The sequence below is a fragment of the Lepus europaeus genome, chromosome 2 (genome assembly GCF_033115175.1).
Source record: "Lepus europaeus isolate LE1 chromosome 2, mLepTim1.pri, whole genome shotgun sequence".
Lineage (NCBI taxonomy): Eukaryota > Metazoa > Chordata > Mammalia > Lagomorpha > Leporidae > Lepus > Lepus europaeus.
This window is the reverse complement of record NC_084828.1, coordinates 82,287,467-82,307,864: the sequence shown is the minus strand read 5'-3', so window position 1 is coordinate 82,307,864 and position 20,398 is coordinate 82,287,467. Positions and strand designations below refer to the sequence as shown.

The window sequence follows — 20,398 nt, the reverse complement described above, 5'->3', positions numbered from 1 at the left end:
TCTTTAAAAATTTTTATTCTCTTTTTAAAATTTTTTATACCTTATGAGAAGTGAGCAACATCATATCTGCACTTTACATCTTTTTTTCTTTTTTTTTTTTTTTTTGACAGGCAGAGTTTAGGCAGTGAGAGAGAGAGACAGAGAGAAAGGTCTTCCTTTTGCCGTTGGTTCACCCGCCAAGTGGCCACTACGGCCGGTGCGTTACGGCCGGTGCGTTGCGGCTGGCGCGCTGCGCTGATCCGAAGCCAGGAGCCAGGTGCTTCTCCTGGTCTCCCATGCTGATGTAGGGCCCAAGCACTTGGGCCATCCTCCACTGCCTTCCCAGGCCAGGGCAGAGAGCTGGACTGGAAGACGAGCAACCGAGACAGCACCAGCTCCCTGACCAGGAGTAGAACCCGGTGTGCCGGCCTGCAGCATCATATCTGTAAAATAATTATATTCTTTTTCAGGACCTTGTGACTTTCACAGCCTTAAGCAAAAACAGACATAAAATTGCTGGGGAGAAATGCCATATCCGTTAATTAATGTTTCCCTAAAGCTTTCTTCAGCTTTAAGAATCCATTACTGATACATCTTCGGTTTCTGTGTTTATCCCCAGAAAAGAGAGAGCAGCTGCTCCTGATTCATAAAATATAAAGGTATTGAACAGTTAGCTGGAGAGAGAGACTTAAAAGAAGATACCTCTTATATGCTTCTTGCAAGGAATAATAGTTGAAAGCATCACACTCTAGCATCAAAGGTTCTTAAGTCTTCTCGAGATTAAGATGGCATGAGGGGCCGGCACTGTGGTATAGCAGGTAAAGCCACCACCTGTAGTACCGGCATCCCATAGGGGCGCCGGTTCGAGACCCGGCTGCTCCACTTCTGATCGAGCTCTCTGCTGTAGCCTGGGAAAGTAGTGGAAGATGGCCCAAGTCCTTGGGCCCCTGCACCCACATTGGAGACCCAGAGGAGGCTTCTGGCTCCTGGCTTTGGATCGGTGCAGCTCCAGCCGTTGCAGCCAATTGGGGAGTGAACCAGCAAATGGAAGACCTCTCTCTCTCTCTCTCTCTCTCTCTGTAACTCTTTCAAATAAATAAATAAATCTTAAAAAAAAAAAAGATGGTATTAGACAGTAGAGCCAGAACTAAAATATGGCTATATTATTTATCTCGAGTAAGAAATAGTTTTTCTTCCAATTTTATTGTCTAGGGTATGGTTTTGAAAACTCTTTTTTGGCAGATAAAAGAAGAAATATAAAAAAGGAGGAAAGAAAATATTGTAAGAAGTAGACCAGACTTTGTAGAGTCTACAATGGGTCTATTTTCCAAACATAAGTGACTCAGAACCTGTTCTGTATAGAAATTCACATTCTTTCCTAAGGAAACTAAGAGGATTTTTAAAAATTAGGTGATATCTTTCATTTTATCACATTATTTGAAAAGGACAAATATGTATTTTATCTTTGTTGTCATACATTTCTTCTCAATTTCAGTTTCACAGCAGATAGCCACATAGATTTATGGTGATTTAAATCCATTAGGTACCTTTATAATCTACTACATTATTGCAGGTTATAATTTCTCTAATTAGTTGTTCTTCCAGAGTAGAACTAGAGTTAGAGTGCCTTTTATCTCCATCTTTCAGGAGCATTTTTTTCACCACCCTGCAGCCTCCACTAATAGACTCTGAGAAGCCCTGTTAGGCCTACTGTCTGCTTGCTGGTTCAAAGTCCCATGCAGTGGTTAGCTTTTTGATACATCAGCTCTCTGCTTCCAAGTACCAATTTCTGTTTTGCTTTTTGATGGCTGTTTAATAGACCACTCCAAAGCTTAGTGGCTAAAAAGAACAAGAGTCATTGAATTCTACAGTTTTCCTCAGGATTGATAGTTTCTCCTCCTCCCCACTCACCCAAATCTGACTTGCAACAGAAGTTTCTAATACACAAGCCTGAGAAATATTTTGCTGATTCCAGAACTCAGACAAGGAAGCTGCAAGATAAACCTGGAACATCTTGTGCCAGAATTTAAGGAAGTATTTAAAGGAACACAACCCAAAAAATGAAGGTAACATATCAAAAAGACACAGGAGCTAGCCCAAAGAGGAGTTGCCTTAGCCAATTTGGGACAATCTGGGCAACAAAGGAATAAGGAATTTAATAAATTTTATTAACCATTGAATAAAATGAAAATCCATGAGGCCAGACAGATAATAAGTAAATAGACAAATATACATGGATACTTTTGACTAAGAAGGAGAATTTCACAAATTAAAATATATTTTATACTTCAGAATGAATAAAGAGAGCCAAAGTTGTTATATATATTTTTAGATTTAGTTATTTGAAAGGCAGAGTTAAAAGAAATTTTCCATGATCTGGTTCATTCCAAATGACTGCAGTGTCTGAGTCTGGGTCAGGTCAAAGCCAGGAGCCTGGAACCCCATCCAGGTCTTCCACATGAGTGTTAGGGGCCCAGGAATTTGGGCTATCATCCACTACTTTCCCAGGCACGTTAGCAGGGAGCTGGATTGGAAGTGGAACAGTCAGGACTTGAACCTGCTTCCAAATGGAATGCTGGCATAGCAAGTGGCAGCTTAACCTACTGTGTCATGATTCTGACCCTGGATATATTCTCAAAATACTATTCTGCAGTTGTAATCTTTCTCTCTTTTTTTTAAGTTTATTTATTTATTTATTTATTTGAGAGGTAGAGTTACAGACAGTGAGAGGGAGAGACAGAGAGAGATCTTCCATCTTGCTAGTTCACCCCCCAGATGGCTGCAACAGCTGGAGCTGAGCTGATCCTAAGCCAGGAACCAGGAGCCAGGAGCTTCTGCCTGGTCTCCCACACGGGTGCAGGAGCTCAAGCACTTGAGCCATCTTCTACTGCTTTCCCAGGCCATAGCAGAGAGCTGGATCGGAAGCGGAGCAGCTGGGACTATAACCAGCGCCCATATGAGATGCTGATGCCGCAGGTGGAGGATTAACTCACAGCCCCTGTAATCTTTCTTGTCTTTTTTTATCATAAAATATTTCTCTATGCAGTTTGGTAGACATACAGATTTTCCCCTCAATCTTTGGATTTGATTTTTAGCTAAATGTTTAGCTCTTTGAAAATAAGGTATTTTTAGTCTGGAGTATGTATTATTTCTTCAACCAAAACAGACATATTGTCTACTCTCATAATGTAGAGATTTATTAAATATTTTCTGTGAGACTGGGTAGCTTTAAAAAAAAAAAAAAAAACTTTATTTGAAAGGCAGAGATACGGAGAGAGAAGGAGAAAGAGAGATTATCTTCCATCTGCTGCTTCACTCCCCAAATGGCTGCAATGGCCAGAGCTGGGCTGACCGGAAGCCAGGAGCCAGGAGCATTTTCCAGGTCTCCCACATGAGTACAAGGGCTCAAGGACTTGGGCCATCTTCTACTGCTTTCCCAGGCCATTAGCAGAGAGCTGGATCAGAAGAGGAGCAGCCGGACATGAACTGGAACCCATATGGGATGCTGGCTCTGCAGGCAGAGGCTTAGCCCACTACATCACAGTTCCAGACCCCCCATTTCCACTCTTTACCTCACTTAAGAATAAGAAAACCATTTTACACATTTTAATATAAATTTCAATTAACTTTCTATTTGTTTTATTTGTATTTTTGTTTGTTTTTTTTGTTTTGTTTTTTCATTTTAACAGTAGAGTATAGGGGCCAGTGCTGTGGCATAGCAGGTAAAGCTGCTGCCTATAGTGCCAGCATCCCATGTGGGCGCTGGTTCCAGTCTTGTCTACTCCACTTCCAATCCAGCTCTCTGCAATGGCCTGGGAAAGCAGTAGAGGATGGCTCAAGTCCTTGGGCCCTTAGACCCACATGGGAGATCCAGGGAAGCTCCTGGCTCCTGACCATTGCAGCCATTTAGGGAGTGAATCAGCACATGAAAGACCTCTCTCTCCCTCAGTGCCTCTGCCTCTTTAAATTTGCCTTTCAAATAAATAAATAAATCTTTTAAAAAAGCAGAGTATACTGGGACAGGTATTTGGTACCACAGTTAAGATACAGCTTGGGATGCCTGCATCTCATATCTGAGTGCCTGGGTTCAAGTCCCGCATCCAGCTAGTGCACACCCTGGCAAGCAGCAGTTATGGCTCATGGACTTGGGTCTGTGCCACTCATGTGACATACCTAGATTGAATTCCCTGGTCCTGGCTTTGGCCTGGGCCAGCCCTAGGTTTATTTCCTTGGTTTGATCTTTGATGATTAATGAAATTAGTAGTATCTGTCAGTGATCTAGCTGGTATTGTACAGTTTTGAACAGTTTGTTGTCTTCCTTCCTTTCTTCTTTCCTTCCTTCCTTCCTTTCTTTTCTTTTGAAAGGAAGAGTTACAGAGAGGCGGGGGGAGGGGGAGCAGGAGTCTTCCATCTGCTGGTTAAAACCCCACATGGCCACAATGGCCAGAGCTGTGCCAATCCAGAGCCAGAAGTTTCTTCTGGGTCTCCCACTCGGGTGCAGGGGCCCAAGGACTTGGGCCATCTTCTACTGCTTTCCCAGGCCATAGCAGAGAGCTGGATCAGAAGTGGAGCAGCCGAGACTCAAACCAGTACCCATAAGGGATGCTGGCACTACAGGCAGTGGCTTTATCCACTACACCACAACACTGGCCCCGAGTTTGGTTTCTAATAGTAAGGAAAGAGCAAAGATATTCAAAGGGCAATGAAGTACATCTGTCAGAAATAACAAAATCCTTTAAAATTCATATATGGGGAATTATGCTGAATATTAACTGAATGTTTCAGTTCAAAGTTGATTGTCAGGGGCCATAACTGTGGCACAGTAGGCTAAGCTTCTGCCTGCTATGCCAGCATCCCAAAACGGCACTAGTTCAAATTCCGGCTGCTCCTCTTCTGATCTAGCTCTCTCCTGTGGCCTGGGAAAGCAGTGAAAGTTAGCCTAAGTACTTGGGCTCCTGCGCCCGGGTGGGACACCCAGAAGAGGCTCCTAGCTCCTGGCTTCTGATCGGCTCAGCTTTGGCCATTGTGCCCATTTGAGGAGTGAACCAATGGATGGAGGACATTTCTCTCTGTCTCTCTCTCTTTGTAACACACTCTCTCTCTCAAATAAAATAAAAAAAAAAAAAGTAGATTGTCAGATAACAATAAAAAATAAAAATCATGTATTTACTATATATAAGAAACACATTAAAGCATAAAGATCCTGAAACATTGAAATTAAGGATAAAAACAGATATTCTGTAGAAATATTAAGTTTCTTATACTTTATAATAAATTAGGGGCTGGTGTTGTACACAGCTGCTTAAGCCACCACCTGCAGCGCTGATATCCCATATGAGTGCTGGTTTGAGTCCTGGCTGCTCCACTCCCCAACCAGCTCCCTGCCAATGCACCTGGGAAAGCAGCAGCAGATGACCCAAGTCCTTGGGGCCCTGCCACCCACATAGGAGACCCTGATGGAGTTCCAGGCTCCGACTTTAGCCTTGCCCAGCCTCATCTGTTGCAGCCATTTGGGGAGTGAACTAGCAGATGGAAAATCTCTCCCTGTAACACTGTCTTTTGAAAAAATAAATCTAAAAAATAAAAACATTTAAAAGAAAAAAACTACCAGAAACTTAGCAGGTTGAAGCATCTCACATTTCTTTGAGTCCAGGCATGTCTTTTGGCCTGCTGCAAGACTGCAATCACATTATTGGCCAGGGCTGTGTTCTCTTCTGGTGGCTTGCAGGATAGGATCTGCTTCCAAGCTCCTTCAGTTTGTTGCAGATTTCATTTCCTTGGAACTGTAGAAGGCAGCCTGCTTATTCAAGCCAGCAACAGAAAGAAAGGGAGAGGGGAGAGAGACATCAAAGTGTTTCTACCAAACAGCAAAAAGAACTTTCAGAACTGTGTAAACAGCAGTACCACGAATAAAGAGATAACAAGAATTATTAAAAACTCAATTCACCAAAAAGATACAATCATTTAAAAGGTTTTAGATACTTGATAATAAAATGCCAAAATACATCAAGATTGAAAGACTTACAGAAAGAAACAAGTTAATGACAATGATGGAAGATTACAATATACCTCAACAATTGATCAAACAAAATCAGTAAAGGTAAGTCTTAAACAATAGATTAAAAAGTGTGACCTGTATATGTAGGGTAACATTACAACATTAAACTACAATGTAGTAACTACAACATTAAACCCAATGTAGAATACGTATTCATTGTAGACTCAGGTGTAATATTTATAAAAATTGACCATATGCCAGATCATAAAGAAAATCTGAATAAGTATCAAAGAACTGAAATCATATAAAGCACATTCTGTTAAAGAGTAACTAGAAAATCCTTACATATTTGAAAATTAAGAAACACATTCTGACAGAAATGAATCAAAATGGAAATATTCTAATAACTATTTTCTCATATTCTAATGTATTTTATACTATATATAAATATATAGAAGTAACAGTACTTGGAGAACATTTTATAGCTTTAATACATATATTTAAAAATAATCATCTAGTCCCTGCTGCTCCTCTTCCGATCCAGCTCTCTGTTGTGGTCTGGCATAGCAGTAGAAGATGGCCCAAGTCCTTGGGCCCCTGTACCTGCGTGGGAGACCCGGAAGAAGCTCCTGGTGCCTGGCTTTGGATCAGCATAGCTCCAGCCATTGCGGCCAGTTGGGGAGTGAGCCAGCAGATGAGAGACCTCTCTCTTTGTCTCTACCTCTCTCTGTAGCTCTTTCAAATAAATAAATCTTTTTTTTTTTTTTATTTGACAGGTAGAGTTATAGACAGTGAGAGAGAGAGAGAGAGACAGAGAGAGGTCTTCCTTCTGTTGGTTTACTCCCCAAATGGCCGCTACAGCCGGTGCTGTGCCGATCCGAAGCCAGGAGCCAGGTGCTTCCTCCTGGTCTCCCATGTGGGTGCAGGCAGCCAAGCACTTGGGCCATCCTCCACTGCCCTCCCGGGCCACAGCAGAGAGCTGGACTGGAAGAGGAGCAACTGGGACTAGAACCCGGTGTCCATATGGGATGCCGGCGCCACAGGCAGAGGATTAACCAAGTGAGCCACGGCACTGGACCCCACCAATAAATACATGTTTTAAAAAAAGATTTATTTAGGCTGGCGCCGCGGCTCAATAAGCTAGTCCTCCTCCTACGGCGCCGGCACACCGGGTTCTAGTCTTGGTCAGGGCGCCGGATTCTGTCCCAGTTGCTCCTCTTCCAGTCTAGCTCTCTGCTGTGGCCTGGGAAGGCAGTGGAGGATGGCCCAAGTCCTTGGGCCCTGCACCCACATGGGAAACCAGGAGAAGCACCTGGCTCCTGGCTTCAGATCAGCGCGGTGCACCGGTCGCAGCGTGCCTGCCTCAGCGGCCATTGGAGGGGTGAACCAACGGCAAAAAGGAAGACCTTTCTCTCTGTCTCTCTCTCACTGTTCACTCTGTCAAAAAAAAAAAAAAAAAAAAGAAGAAGAAGAAGAAGATTTATTTGTTTGAAAGGCAGAGTCAAAGAGAGAGGTCTTCCATCAGCTGGTTTGCTCCCCAAGTGGCCAGGGCTGGGCTTTGCCTTTCAAAATAAATAAAATAAATTTTAAGAAAACATTAATGGGCTGTGTCTGTATTAGTCAGTTTTTGATTACTACAACTAAATACCTAAGTCAAGCTAATCATTAAAGAAGGAGTTGGATATTGGCTCATAGTTTTAGAGGTTCCCAATTCAAGATTGGGCTGGCACCATTGGTTCTAATGCAGCTCGAGTCTTTCAGTGGCAGTGTGTGTGGAGGAAGAATCCCATGGCAAGCTGGGAAGCTGAGAGAATAGTAGGGCCAATTAGGCGGGTTTTTTTTTTTTTTTTTAACCAACTCTGGGGAGAGCTACTTCCAAGGATGTGTCTCCAGTGACTCAGGCCCACCTCCTAGGCACCATAATTAAACCAAGTTGTCACCTTCTCAGTACCATAGCTTATGGCTTTGGGTTTAAATGTCTACTAGAGCTGGGGAGCCAAATCTCGTTCTAAGTACAGCAGCATCCTCTCAATAAATTAGAAAAAGAGCAGCACATTCCTTCCAATAGAAGGAAGATGATAAGTACAAGAACAGAAGTTAACAGAATAAAAATCATACAATGAACAGGATTAACAAAACCAAAGTTCACACTTTAGTAAAACTTATGACATTTATAAGCCTGTGGTGAGATTGATCAAGGAAGAAGGTAAAACTAGCCAAAGTCAGAAGTGAAAATAGCAGATGCTATAAAAATCTTAAATTAAGAAGAGGACATTATGAATGTATGTGAATAAAATTTTAAAATGATAAAAATAGCAAATTTCTACACTATAATAACTTAAAACTGGTTCCAGAAGATATATAATCCCTTTTTTTTTTTTTTCAAGATTCTATTTGTTAATTGAGAGGCAGAGTTACAGCGAGAGAGGTCTTCCATCTGCTGGTTCATTCCCCAAATGACCACAACTGGACTGATCTAAAGCTAGGAGCCAGGAGCCAGGAGCTTCTTCTGGGTCTCCCACATGGGTGCAGGAGCCCAAGTATTTGGGCCATCTTCCACTGTTTTCCCAGGCGACTGAGCAGGGAGCTGGATTGGAAGTAGAGCAGCCACAATTTGAACCTTTTGGGATGCCTTATGCCCTTATGGGATGCCAGAGACACAGGCAGAGACTTAACCTATTATACCACAGCACCAGCCCCGATTAATATTTAATACTTAAATAGTCTTAGAAATATTTTAAAAATTCAGTGAGTAGTGGAAAATCTTTCTTCAAGGAAAAACTCCAACTCAGATGGCTTCAGCAATGAATTCTAACAAACTTTTTTTTAAAAAAAGAAATAATCTGAAACCTACATAAACCCTTCAACCTAAAGAAAAATAGGAAATAATGGGGTAGGTGTTTAGCTTGAAAGTTAATAGTGATGCCAATTAAGACACACACACATCCCACATTGAAGTACCTGGATTTTGATTCCCTATTCTAGCTCCTGACTCTGGCTTCCTGCTAACGCAGACTCTGGGAGGCACTTGTAAGTGTTCAAGTTACTGGGTTCCTACCATCCACATGGGGACCTGGATTGAGTTTCTAGCTCTTGGGTTTGCCCCCAGACCAGCCCCACTTGTTGCAGGCATTTGGAGAGTGAACTAGCAGGTAGAAACTTTCTCGCTCTCCCCTTTCTCTCCTCCCTCTCACATCTGTCTGTCTTCTTAATTAAGTTTTTAAAATTATTTTTAATTGCAAAAATGTAGAAGTATACTCAGAATAAATTTCACGAGACTAGCACGCACAGTATTGGCACCAGATGCTGACAGTATGCAAAAAGAAAATTACAGTCAAGACATATTCATGATCACATATGAAAAAATCTTGAGCCGATATTAACAGAATTAATCCAGCTAATATGAAGAAGGATAATGCATCATGAGTAAGTTGGGCTTAGCTCAGGAATGTAAGGTTTTTAATATTAGAATATTAATTTCACAGTAATAAAATGAAAGATTCATCAGAACAATAAAAATTTAGAAGAATAATGAAGGGTAAACAGTAATTTGATAATTAATATAAAATATAAAAATTTTATAATCTCAAGAGATAGAGAAAGAAGTAATTGACAGATTAAGCACTCATTACTGATAAAAACTTAACAAATAAGAATAGAAAAGAATTTTCTTGATGTGATAAGGCCAGGAGCCAGGAGCCAGAAGCTTCTTCCAGTCTACCACAGGGGTGCAGGAGCCCAAGAACTTGGGCCATCTTCTACTGCTTTCCCAGCAGAGAGCTGGATGAGAAGCAGAGCTACCAGGACTTGAACCAGCACCCATATGGGATGCTGGCACTACAGGCAGAGGCTTTACCCACTACTCCGCAACACCAGCCCACAGAAAATCTTTGAAATTAGAAATAGAACAAGGATATTTTGTTGCTACTTTTATTCAGCATTGTACTGGAGGTTCTAGCCAGCACAGTAAGGAAATTAAATTAATAAATCAAAGCTTTCATTATTTATAGGACATGTAATTATAGATATAAACAACCCAAAATAATCTGCCAAAAATGATGTGACGTGATAAAAACATTTACCAAAAATACCAGCTACAAAATCAACATACAAAAACCAGTTTTGTTTCTATATTTCTATGAGAAACAAATGGGTTAGATAACAAAACTTGAAAAATACCTATTGGGGTAGGCATTTGGCACAGCAGTTAAAAATCCCGTAAGGAACTGCCTGGTTAAATTGTAATGGAAGGGCTGGCCTAGCGGGTAAAGCTACCACCTGCAGTGCCGGCATCCCATGTGGGTACCAGTTCGAGTCCCAGCTGTTCCACTTCTGAACTAGCTTTCTGCTAGGGCCTGGGAAAGTAGTAGAGATGGCCCAAGTCCTTGGGCCCCTGCACCTGCATGGGAGACCTGGAAGAAGCTCCAGGCTCCTGGCTTCAGATTTGTGCAGCTCCAGCTGTTGTGGCCATTTGATAAGTGAACCAGTGGATGGAAGTCAGTCTCTCTCTCTCTCTCTCTGCCTCTGCCTTTCAAATAAATAAATTTTTTAAAAATTTAAGGGCCGACGCTGTGGCTCACTTGGTTAATCCTCTGCCTGCGGTGCTGGCATCCCATAAGGGCACCGGGTTCCAGTCCTGGCTGCTCCTCTTCCAGTCCAGCTCTCTGCTGTGGCCCGAGAACGCAGTGGAGGATGGCCCAAGTGCTTGGGCCCTGCACCCGCATGGGAGACCAGGAGGAAACACCTGGCTCCTGGCTTCCGATCAGCACTAAAACACATTGCTTTTATAACTAGAAAAAAGTTTAAGAAGTAAAACACAGTTTTTTTAAGATTTATTTATTTATTTGAAAGAGTTACAAAGAAATAGAGGCAGAGGCTAAGAAGTCTTCCATCCACTGGTTCACTCCCCAAATGGCTGCAATGGCCGGCCTCAGCCTCTAAGTAGGACTTGGGGCCCATTTGGAGCGCCGGGCTGGCTCTTGCATGCCCTGGGGCGGGCGAGAGGCAGACCAAGCCCAGCGCGGGCAGGCCTGCTGGCCTGACTGCGGATAAGAAAAAAAATAAAAAAGAAATAGAGGCAGAGGCTGAGAAGTCTTCCATCCACTGTTCACTCCCCAAATGGCTGCAATGGCCAGAGCTGGGCTGATAGAAGCCAGGAGCCAGGACCTTCTTCCAGGTCCCCCACATGTGTACAGGGGCCAGCCCAAGGACTTGGACCATCTTTCATTGCTTTCTGAGGGCATAGCAGAGAGCTGGATCAGAAGTGGAGCAGCCAGGACTCAAACCGTCGCCCATATGGGATACCAGCACTGGAGGCAACGGCTTGACCCCAGTGCCACCCCCCTCCCTTTTTTTTTTTTCTAGCTAAAGGGTAAAATTTATTTTTCTTTTCCTCATTTATTGTATTTCTTGGGATGCAAAGTTTTCTTTTTTAGGGATTATGACAGGAAATATACCTTGTAAACTAATATTATCTTACTGTGTTATCTATAATATGGTTTATGACTAATTCAGTCTCTTCATTTATGAATTCATAGCATATTAAAAAATTATTGAATCAAATCAAGGAAGAAACAGCTCACTTGCTCCCTGCCTCAAATGAATATTTTTTAGTGGCAAAACTTAAGGGAACTCTTAAAAACTCTGATTTTAAAAGTAGATATTTTAAGTTAGCTAATTATTCAAAATTAACAAGTAATTGTTTATTTTATTTTTCAAATTTTTTTATTTGAAAGAGAGGGTTTACTTCCCAAATGCCCAAAACACAGAGATTTGGGCTGGGCTGAAATCAGTCACCAGGAATTCAAATTGGACCGAATTTGCCCCAAGTTGATTCATCTCCCAATTCCAGCTTCCTGCCAACGTGCACCCTGGGAGACAGCAGATGGTAACTCAAGCAGTTGGGTCATTGCCACACATATGGGAAACCTGAATGGTATTCTTGGCTCCTTGCTTATTGTGGTCATTTGGGGACTGAAGAAACAAAGGGAGCCCTCTATGTATTTCTGCCTCTCAGATAAATAAAAAATTTTTAAAAACTCTACATGGGTAATGATGGCGTGATGGTGTATCAGCCTGTTCCTTTGTCCTCTGCATTTTCTGGAAGTTTGGGACTGTCTAGAGGCTTGATTAGGTTCACATTCTTTTTTTTTTTTTTTTTTTTTTACTTTTATTTAATGAATATAAATTTCCAGTGTACAGCTTATGGATTACAATGGCTTCCCCCTCCCATAACTTCCCTCCCACCCGCAACCCTCCCCTCTCCCGCTCCCTCTCCCCTCCTTTTGCATCAAGATTCATTTTCAATTCTCTTTATATACAGAAGATCAATTTAGTATAAAGATTTCAACAGTTTGCACCCACATAGAAACACAAAGTGAAACATACTGTTTGAGTACTAGTTATAGCATTAAATCACAATGTACAGCACATTAAGGACAGAGATCCCACATGAGGAGCAACTGCACAGTGGCTCCTGTTGTGGACCCAACAAATTGACACTCTAGTTTATGGCGCCAGTAACCATCCTAGGCTGTCGTCATGAGTTGCCAAGGCTATGGAAGCCTTCCAAGTTTACCAACTCTGATCATATTTAGACAAGGTCATAAAAGACAGAGTGAGGATAGTAACCAATGATCCTAAGAGTGGCATTTACCAGGTTTGAACAATTATACAGCATTAAGTGGGGAAGAGGACCATCAGTACACACAGGTTGGGAGTAGAGCCATTGGTGGTAGAGTAGATTAGGTTCACATTCTAATTGTGGTTCTCTTGGCAAGGCCATATGTGATAGTTTATTCTAGTGGGAAGCATATGATTTCTGATTGTATACATGCCTCACTTCATCTCCCTATTTCACTACCAGTGATACCTTCATAGAGCTAAGGCAGGAGAAATATTTGATTCTTTCTCTTAATTCACCAGTTTAAAAGATAAGGAACTGGTCTTTTGTCATCTGTTGGGAAAAGATGTGTTATTATAAACTAACGTAGTTCATTATATGATGAATTTCAGTCCACTGCAGTTATTATCTTCATTGAAACTCAAATTGTCTCATCTTTGCTTAGCAGGACAGAGTTGTTTCCTAAGTCCTTTTGACATCATCCTGGTAAACTTTGATGAAGAAAAATATTTTTTTTTTGTTTTGCTTTTGTAAGAATCTCATGTTTTGTGTTGTCTTTGGAAAAGTGGATTTTAGGGATCTGTTTTTTCCTAGAATATTTGGAATTTAGTTATATAATCTTTGTTGGAATTTGCAGGCAGATACACACTAGAACTCTGTTGTTCACAAAAAGTAAGTTTTATTTTTTTGTATATGTGGAATCTCAAAAGGAATAAGCATCTCCCAACAACCAATTTAAAGACATATGTTAAAGTTCTAAGGGTTCATTTTAAACTTTATTTTTTTCTTTCAGATTTGTCACGAAATCGCCTCTCAGAAATTCCTATAGAAGCCTGTCACTTTGTTTCTCTTGAAAATCTCAACTTGTATCAAAATTGTATTCGGTATATCCCAGAGGCAATTCTAAATCTGCAAGCTCTAACGTTCTTGAATGTTAGGTAAGAATATTATTTTTTTTAAAAAAGTTTGTTTTATGTCATCTTTTCATTTTTCTCATCTCTTTCACTAATATATTTATGAATATTTACATTATCTGTTCTTATTAGTCCTATTTGTTCATGCTGTTAGGATATGTTACCAGTATTTCCTAAGATACCTGCAGTTTCTCCCTTTATCTTCAGCTTTGTAGTAATTACAGACCCTACTAGCCATTAGCTTAATAAGCTTGCAGCTGCCTTATAATAATGATTGTCTAATTATACTTTCAAATGACCTTCTTCAAATAAGGCTAGTAGATCTGAAATTGCTTCTTTTGGTCCTTGTATTGTTATTATATTAAGGTCCAAGTGTATAAATGTACTTATGCATCTCTTATTTTTTTTAACATCTTACAAGAATTTTTGTTTTTTTATTTCACTATGAAAACTGTTCATTGGAGAAAATTAACAAATATAGAAAAGAATAAAGGAAATTCATGAAAATGATGTATATGGGTTACATAATTATTGCTCTTTTCCTTCTGTTTTTAAGTGAATTTTAGTCATTCAATCAAGTTTTAAATGAATTTTTCCCTATGTCATGAAATATTTTTTGGAAATATTTGTAAATATAATCATTTGTTGTACATTTTATATACTTTCTGAAAACCTATTTTTCTGTTTGGTATTTCTTCTAGTTTTCATGATAAGATAATATTAGTGGAAAACTTTTAATATAAATGATTAATTTTTCTGTTTCCTTCAGATAAATGTCCATAAGCACAATAATTATTGTATTAAAAAGTATTAAAGGCTCATGGTTCATATTAGTTAAATTAGCAAAAAATCTTGAAAATAGGGAATTGGGGCAGCGCTGCAGCTCATTAGGCTAATCCTCTGCCTGCAGCGCTGGCACCCTGGGTTCTAGTCCTGGTCGGGGCGCCGGATTCTGTCCTGGTTGCTCTTCTTCCTGTCCAGCTCTCTGCTGTGGCCTGGGAGTGCAGTGGAGGATGGCCCAAGTGTTTGGGCCCTGCACCTGTATGGGAGACCAGGAGAAGCACCTGACTCCTGGCTTCGGATCGCGTGATGCGCCAGCTGCAGCACACCAGCCGCAGCGGCCATTGAGAGGTGAACCAATGGAAAAGGAAGACCTTTCTCTCTCTCTCTCTCTCTCTCTCTCTCTCTCACTGTCCACCCTGCCTGTCAAAAAAAAAAAAGGAAATTGATCCTAAGGATTAAGAAGTGACATTCACCCAAGAAAAATTTTAGTTTATTTTTTATCCTAATGAAAGATGTGTTTTATTTTATTTTTAGTTCCAATTTTCATGTTTTTTATGTAAATAAAAGGATTCCTTTGTTAATATATGAAGTCACAATATCACTTGTCTTGCATGGAGCTGTATTTGAGTCACTTAAGTGTGTTTGGTTATAATGTAATGGTGAGGCAAATAAGTTGCAAATGATTTTATTTATAGCTCTTTAGAAGTAAGAACAAGTGTTGATAGTTGTCTACTACTTTTTTAGATAGTTTTTTCTTATATAAATTTTACTTTAATAAGGTATGTTTATATAGCACTTTATTATTTACATTCATTTTGCAAGTACCCTGTAAGATAAGTAGTGGAAATATTAAGACCCTCAATATACAATCTTTGTAACATGCAGATGAGATCAGTGCTGTGCCTAAAACCACAACTGGAAGGCTAAAATTCAAATAAGATGTCTTGTTTATTCCTTGTATGTCTCATATTTATTATTTTACTGAGTCTAGAATGGGAAAGATGAAAATTTTTTCTTCAGTAGTGGGCTCTGACTCTTCTCTTTTTCTATTTACCCATTTAGTCGAAACCAGCTGTCAACATTGCCAGTACACTTGTGTAATTTACCATTAAAAGTCTTAATTGCTAGTAATAACAAATTGGTCTCACTTCCAGAAGAAATTGGACACCTCAGATATTTGACAGAACTTGTAAGTTAATATTTTGTTGTTTGGTATGTAATCTCGATAGACCGTATCATACTCCTGCATGGTAAAAATCTTTTAAGATATGTTTTTTTAGGTTTTTCCCAAATTGATAATCAGCTAATGAAGTTTTACTGAATGGTCAGTACTCAGGTGCTTTACCACAGAATTAAGAAAGGATTATAGGGGCCGGCACTGTGACATAGCAAGTAAAGCTGCTGCCTGCAGCGCCAGCCTCCCATATAGACGCTGATTCAATCCCAACCATTCTACTTCCAATCCAGCTCCCTACTAATGTGCCTGGGAAAGCAGTAGAAGATGGCCCAAGTGCTTGGGCTCATGCACCTTAATAGGAGACCCAGAAGAAGCTCCCGGTTCCTGGCTTCAGAACAGCCTAGCTCTAGCTGTTGTGGCCATTTGGGGAGTAAACCAGCAGATGGAGGACCTCTCTCTCTATCTGTCTCTCCCTCTCTATAATTCTGCCTTTCAAATAAATAAATAGATCTTAAAAAAAAAAAAAAAACAAACCTGAAAATACAAGTTTAAAAGGTGCACACAGAGTGGGAAAATATCATTAGAATTATGTTCTGACCAATATTAAGTGATTTCTATATTATGAAACATTTGAGATCCCAAGTGTGTGGGAAACCAGGAAGAAACTCCTGGCTCCTGGCTTTGGATCAGCTCAGTTCTGGCTTTTGCAGTCATTTGGAGAGTGAACCAGAGAAACGGAAGACCTCTCTCTCTGGCTCTCCATCTCTCTGTAACTGTCTTTCAAATAAATAAAATAATTAAAAAAAAAAAGAAGAAGAAGAAGAAGAAGTGGTGGAGCAGCTGGGACTTGAACCGACTCTCATATGGGATGCCAGCACTGCAGGTGGTGGCTTTTCCCAATTCGCCTGAGTGCTGACCCTTACCACTCCTTTTAAGTGATAAGAAACCACTACTTGAGTAATTATGTTATGATGGAATAAGACATTTCTCATTCTGTCACAGTAGTATTAAGTGTACTGAAATTACCCTAATTTTATGACTGAGAAAACTAGTAGTCAGATAGGTTAAATAATTAGCCCAAAGTTACATTGCCGAAGTAGAACTTAAAATCAGCCTATCTTAACTACAAAGCCCATATTTTTATTTCTGAAATGGTCAAACACAATTATGTCCACTGAGGTGTGGGAGGATAATTCATTGTAGGTTTATTAACAAAGATGTTTATCAGAGACAAAAAATTAATACACATATTTTCTAGTTGGAACACAAATTAGAGCACTCTTTTGCAGATAGATTATAAATATAAGAGATTACTTGTAAAAATTCACACATAGAGGCTGGTGCTGCAGCATAGCGGGTAAAGCTGCCACCTGCAGCACTGGCATCCCATAGGGGTGCTGGTTCTTATCTAGGCTGATCCACTTCTGATCCACCTCCCTGAAAATGTCTTGGGAAAAAAGCAGGTGATGGCCCAAGTGCTTGGGCCCCTGCACTCTCTTAGAAGACCTAGAAGAAGCTCCTGGCTTTGGCCTGGCCCTGGCCTAGCTGTTGTAACCATTTGGGGAGTGAATCAGCAGAAGGAAGATCTCTCTCTCTCAGTGTCTCCCACTCTCTCTCTCTGTAGCTCTGTCTTTGAAATAAATAACTCTTAAACTCACACACAAATCTAAAGTCTAGATGCTAGACTACTGTTTTGAGAGTCAAATCTGGGGAATGAAACCTAATTGTGTATTTGTTAGTGTTTCTTCAGAACTTGGGTTAATAACATGAACTGGTGGTAAATTATACTGCAGTGACAAGAGCCTCAGGTGATCACTGACATCATAAATAAGAGTGTCAGTTGTTAAATTAACAATAAGAGTCACTGTGCACTTGTTCCCCGTGTGGGACCTCTGTCCTTAATGTGTTGTACTATGAGAACTAACGGTAAAACTAGTCTTCAAACAATACTTTATATTTTGTGTGTGTGTGTGGGTGCAAACTGTTGAGATCTTTACTTAGTATAGAGTTAATCTTCTGTATATAAAGATAATTAAAAATAAATCTTAATGAAGAATGAGATGGGAAAGGGATAGGAGGTGGGATGGTTTGGGAGTGCGAGGATGGGGATGGGGGGAAGAATGCCTATAATCCAAAAGTTGTACTTATGAAATTTATATTTATTAAATAAAAGCTTTCTATAAAAAATTACACTGCAGATTCTTATGTTTATTTTCAACTCATTTAAGCTTTTTGTGCCTACTAACTCAGTTCTAAATATTTAAAGATATATCTCACAGAAGCTGTTTTTTGTTTCCACAAAGGAAATTAACTGATAACCCTCACTCTTAGGGAGATTTTGTGGCAGAGTAAAAATTAGTAACCTGAAACTCCTGATTCCCTCCTGATGGTCTTTCTGTAACATCCTTGTTGCCTCTTTCCCTCTCTCCCCTTTTATTTTTAAGTAGAAGTAAACTGCTCTTTCAACATTTTTTAGAATGCCTTTAACTTTAATGTCTAGAGCATTAGACTAAGAAGGCTGCTTCTAGTTCTATTTCTGTCACTATTGGTAGGAAAAGCAAAACTGGTATTGTTTTCTCTAAGAATATTTTGGGAAAATTAAAAAACAATGTCTGAAGCTTTTTCAAGTTTTTGATAAATGATGTTTTATAAATAGTAGATATCTGATACTCTTTTACTCGTGTATTGGAAGAATTTTAAGAGTTAGTGTGACAGCTTAGCACTTTCTTCTGCTGTACATCATTATGGGTTTACAGATTATTCTGAGAGGTTTTAGTTTACAACATTTTGAATTTTGTACTTTATTATTTTCCGTGACAATCAGTTAAGAATTATTTCAGTCATCATCCATGGATTTTTATTTCATATTCTTTTTTTTTTTTTCCATTTTATTTGAAAGGGGGAGAAAGGGATAAGGGGAGAAAGATCATCCGCCTGCTGGTTTGGTTTCCAACGGCCTGTACCATCCAGGAGTGAACCACGTCAAAGCTGGGAGCAGGAACTCACTTTGGGTTTCCCACATGGGTTACAGGGACCCAAGTGCTTGAGCCATCACCTGCCACCTCCCAGTTGTACACATTAGCAGGAAACTGGATCAGAAGTAGAGCCAGAACTCAAACCTAGACAGTCTACTTTGGGAAGTGGGCATCCCAAGCGTTGTCTTAACCATTACACCAAATGCCTGCCCCTCAAATAATTTTATCATTATGATTTTTATCATTGTTGCATTTTTCAAGTTTCATTAAAATAATATAAAATTAAAATATTATCCTAAATCAATCTTTTTAAAAAAGCTTTATATTCTTTTCTACTTTTCCACCAATATTTTTATTTAACCTGATTTTCTAGACCACCTATTCACATCCTAAATCTTAATTTTAGTTATGCTCACAACATTCATGTAGATCTGTGTAAAATATGTAGAACCAGTCAAAAACCTGTAAGTTTTTTTTTTTAATATTGAATTTTGTATTTATTTGAAAGGCAGAGTTACAGAGAGTGGAAGAAAGACAAGGAGAGATCTTCCTTCTGCTGCTTCATTCCCCAAATGGCCAAAAAGCTATAATTAAATACTGAGGCTGGCACTGTGGTACAGCATATTAAACTGCTGTCTGCAGTGCTGGCATCCCATATGGATGCTGATTTGAGTCCCGGCTGCTCCACTTCCAATCCAGCTCTCTGCTATGGCCTGGAAAAATAGTGGAAGATGGCCTAAGTGCTTTGGCCCCTATACCCATGTGGGAGATCTGGAAGAAGCTCCTGGCTACTGGCTTCAGCCTGGCCCAGCCCTGGCTGGGGAGTGAACCAGCAGATGGAAGGGTCAATCTCTCTCTCTGTAACTGTTTCAAATAAGTAAATAAATCTTAAAAAGAGAGAGAGAGAGAAATGTAAATAATTTATTATAGTGCTGACCTGGCTAAAAAAAAAAATAAGTACCAGTAAACACTACGGAGGGCCCACGGTGTGGCATAGTAGGCTAAGCCTCTGCCTGCAGTGGCATCATCCCAAATGGGCGCTGGTTTGAGTCACAGCTGCACCACTTCCAATCGAGCTCTCTGCTAATAGCCTGGGAAAGCAATAGAAGATGGCCCAAGTGCTTGGGCTCTTGCACCCACATGGGAGACCCGGAAAAAGCTCCTGGCTTCTGGCTTCTGGCTTCTGATCGGCCCAGCTCCAGCCGTTGTGGCCATTTGGGAAATGAACCAGTGGATGGAAGACTTCTCCCTCTGTCTGTCTGTCTCTCTTTCTGTAACTCTACATCTCACATAAATAATAAGTAACATCTTTAAAAAAAATTGTGGAATTATTCTTAGACACAGAATCAATTTTTTTTTAAAACTGGGAAGGACCATATGGTATTATCTTCTCATGTCATTTTGTAGATAATTTATAGCAGGCAAGTTTAAAATATTAAAAGTATCTTTATTTTGTATTCAAAATAGGATGTGAGCTGCAATGAAATTCAAACTATACCTTCCCAAATTGGTAATCTGGAGGCCTTGAGAGACCTTAATGTAAGAAGAAATCACTTAGTACGTTTGCCTGAAGGTAAGAAAATTATTATTTACATTTTAAAGATTTCTTAGGTTGATGGATACAGACAAAAATGGATGAGTTAGGGCTAGTGTTTGAGATTTATTGATTTATTTAATAATCTTACCTGCTCCATTGCAGATTTTAAAAGACTTTAGTGAAAACTTTTGACCACTATTAACCAATGATGCTATTTTTAGATCTTGTCAACTTATATAATCAGTAACTCAGGATAAAAGTGGCTGGGGAAATATAATATGTTTTGATAAAGGAATAGTTTATTATAATGATAAACATTCCTGCAAGTAGCACTGTTTTAAACATGAACTTTGAGCTAAACTTAACTTTAAACTTCACTTAAAATGTTAAACAGAGGCTAATTAATAGTGTGG

General features: G+C 39.8%; 1 protein-coding gene across 8 annotated transcripts in view; it reads left to right on the top strand.

The window, feature by feature from the left end:
• Positions 1-20,398, top strand: part of LRCH3 (leucine rich repeats and calponin homology domain containing 3) — a 133,217-nt gene that overhangs the window by 35,356 nt on the left and 77,463 nt on the right. For all 8 annotated transcript variants that reach the window (XM_062209313.1, XM_062209335.1, XM_062209294.1 and 5 more), the window contains exons 2-4: positions 13,393-13,537; positions 15,359-15,485; positions 19,916-20,021. In XM_062209313.1, coding sequence (XP_062065297.1) covers positions 13,393-13,537; positions 15,359-15,485; positions 19,916-20,021 — 378 coding nt within the window. The remainder of the gene's footprint in view (positions 1-13,392; positions 13,538-15,358; positions 15,486-19,915; positions 20,022-20,398) is intronic.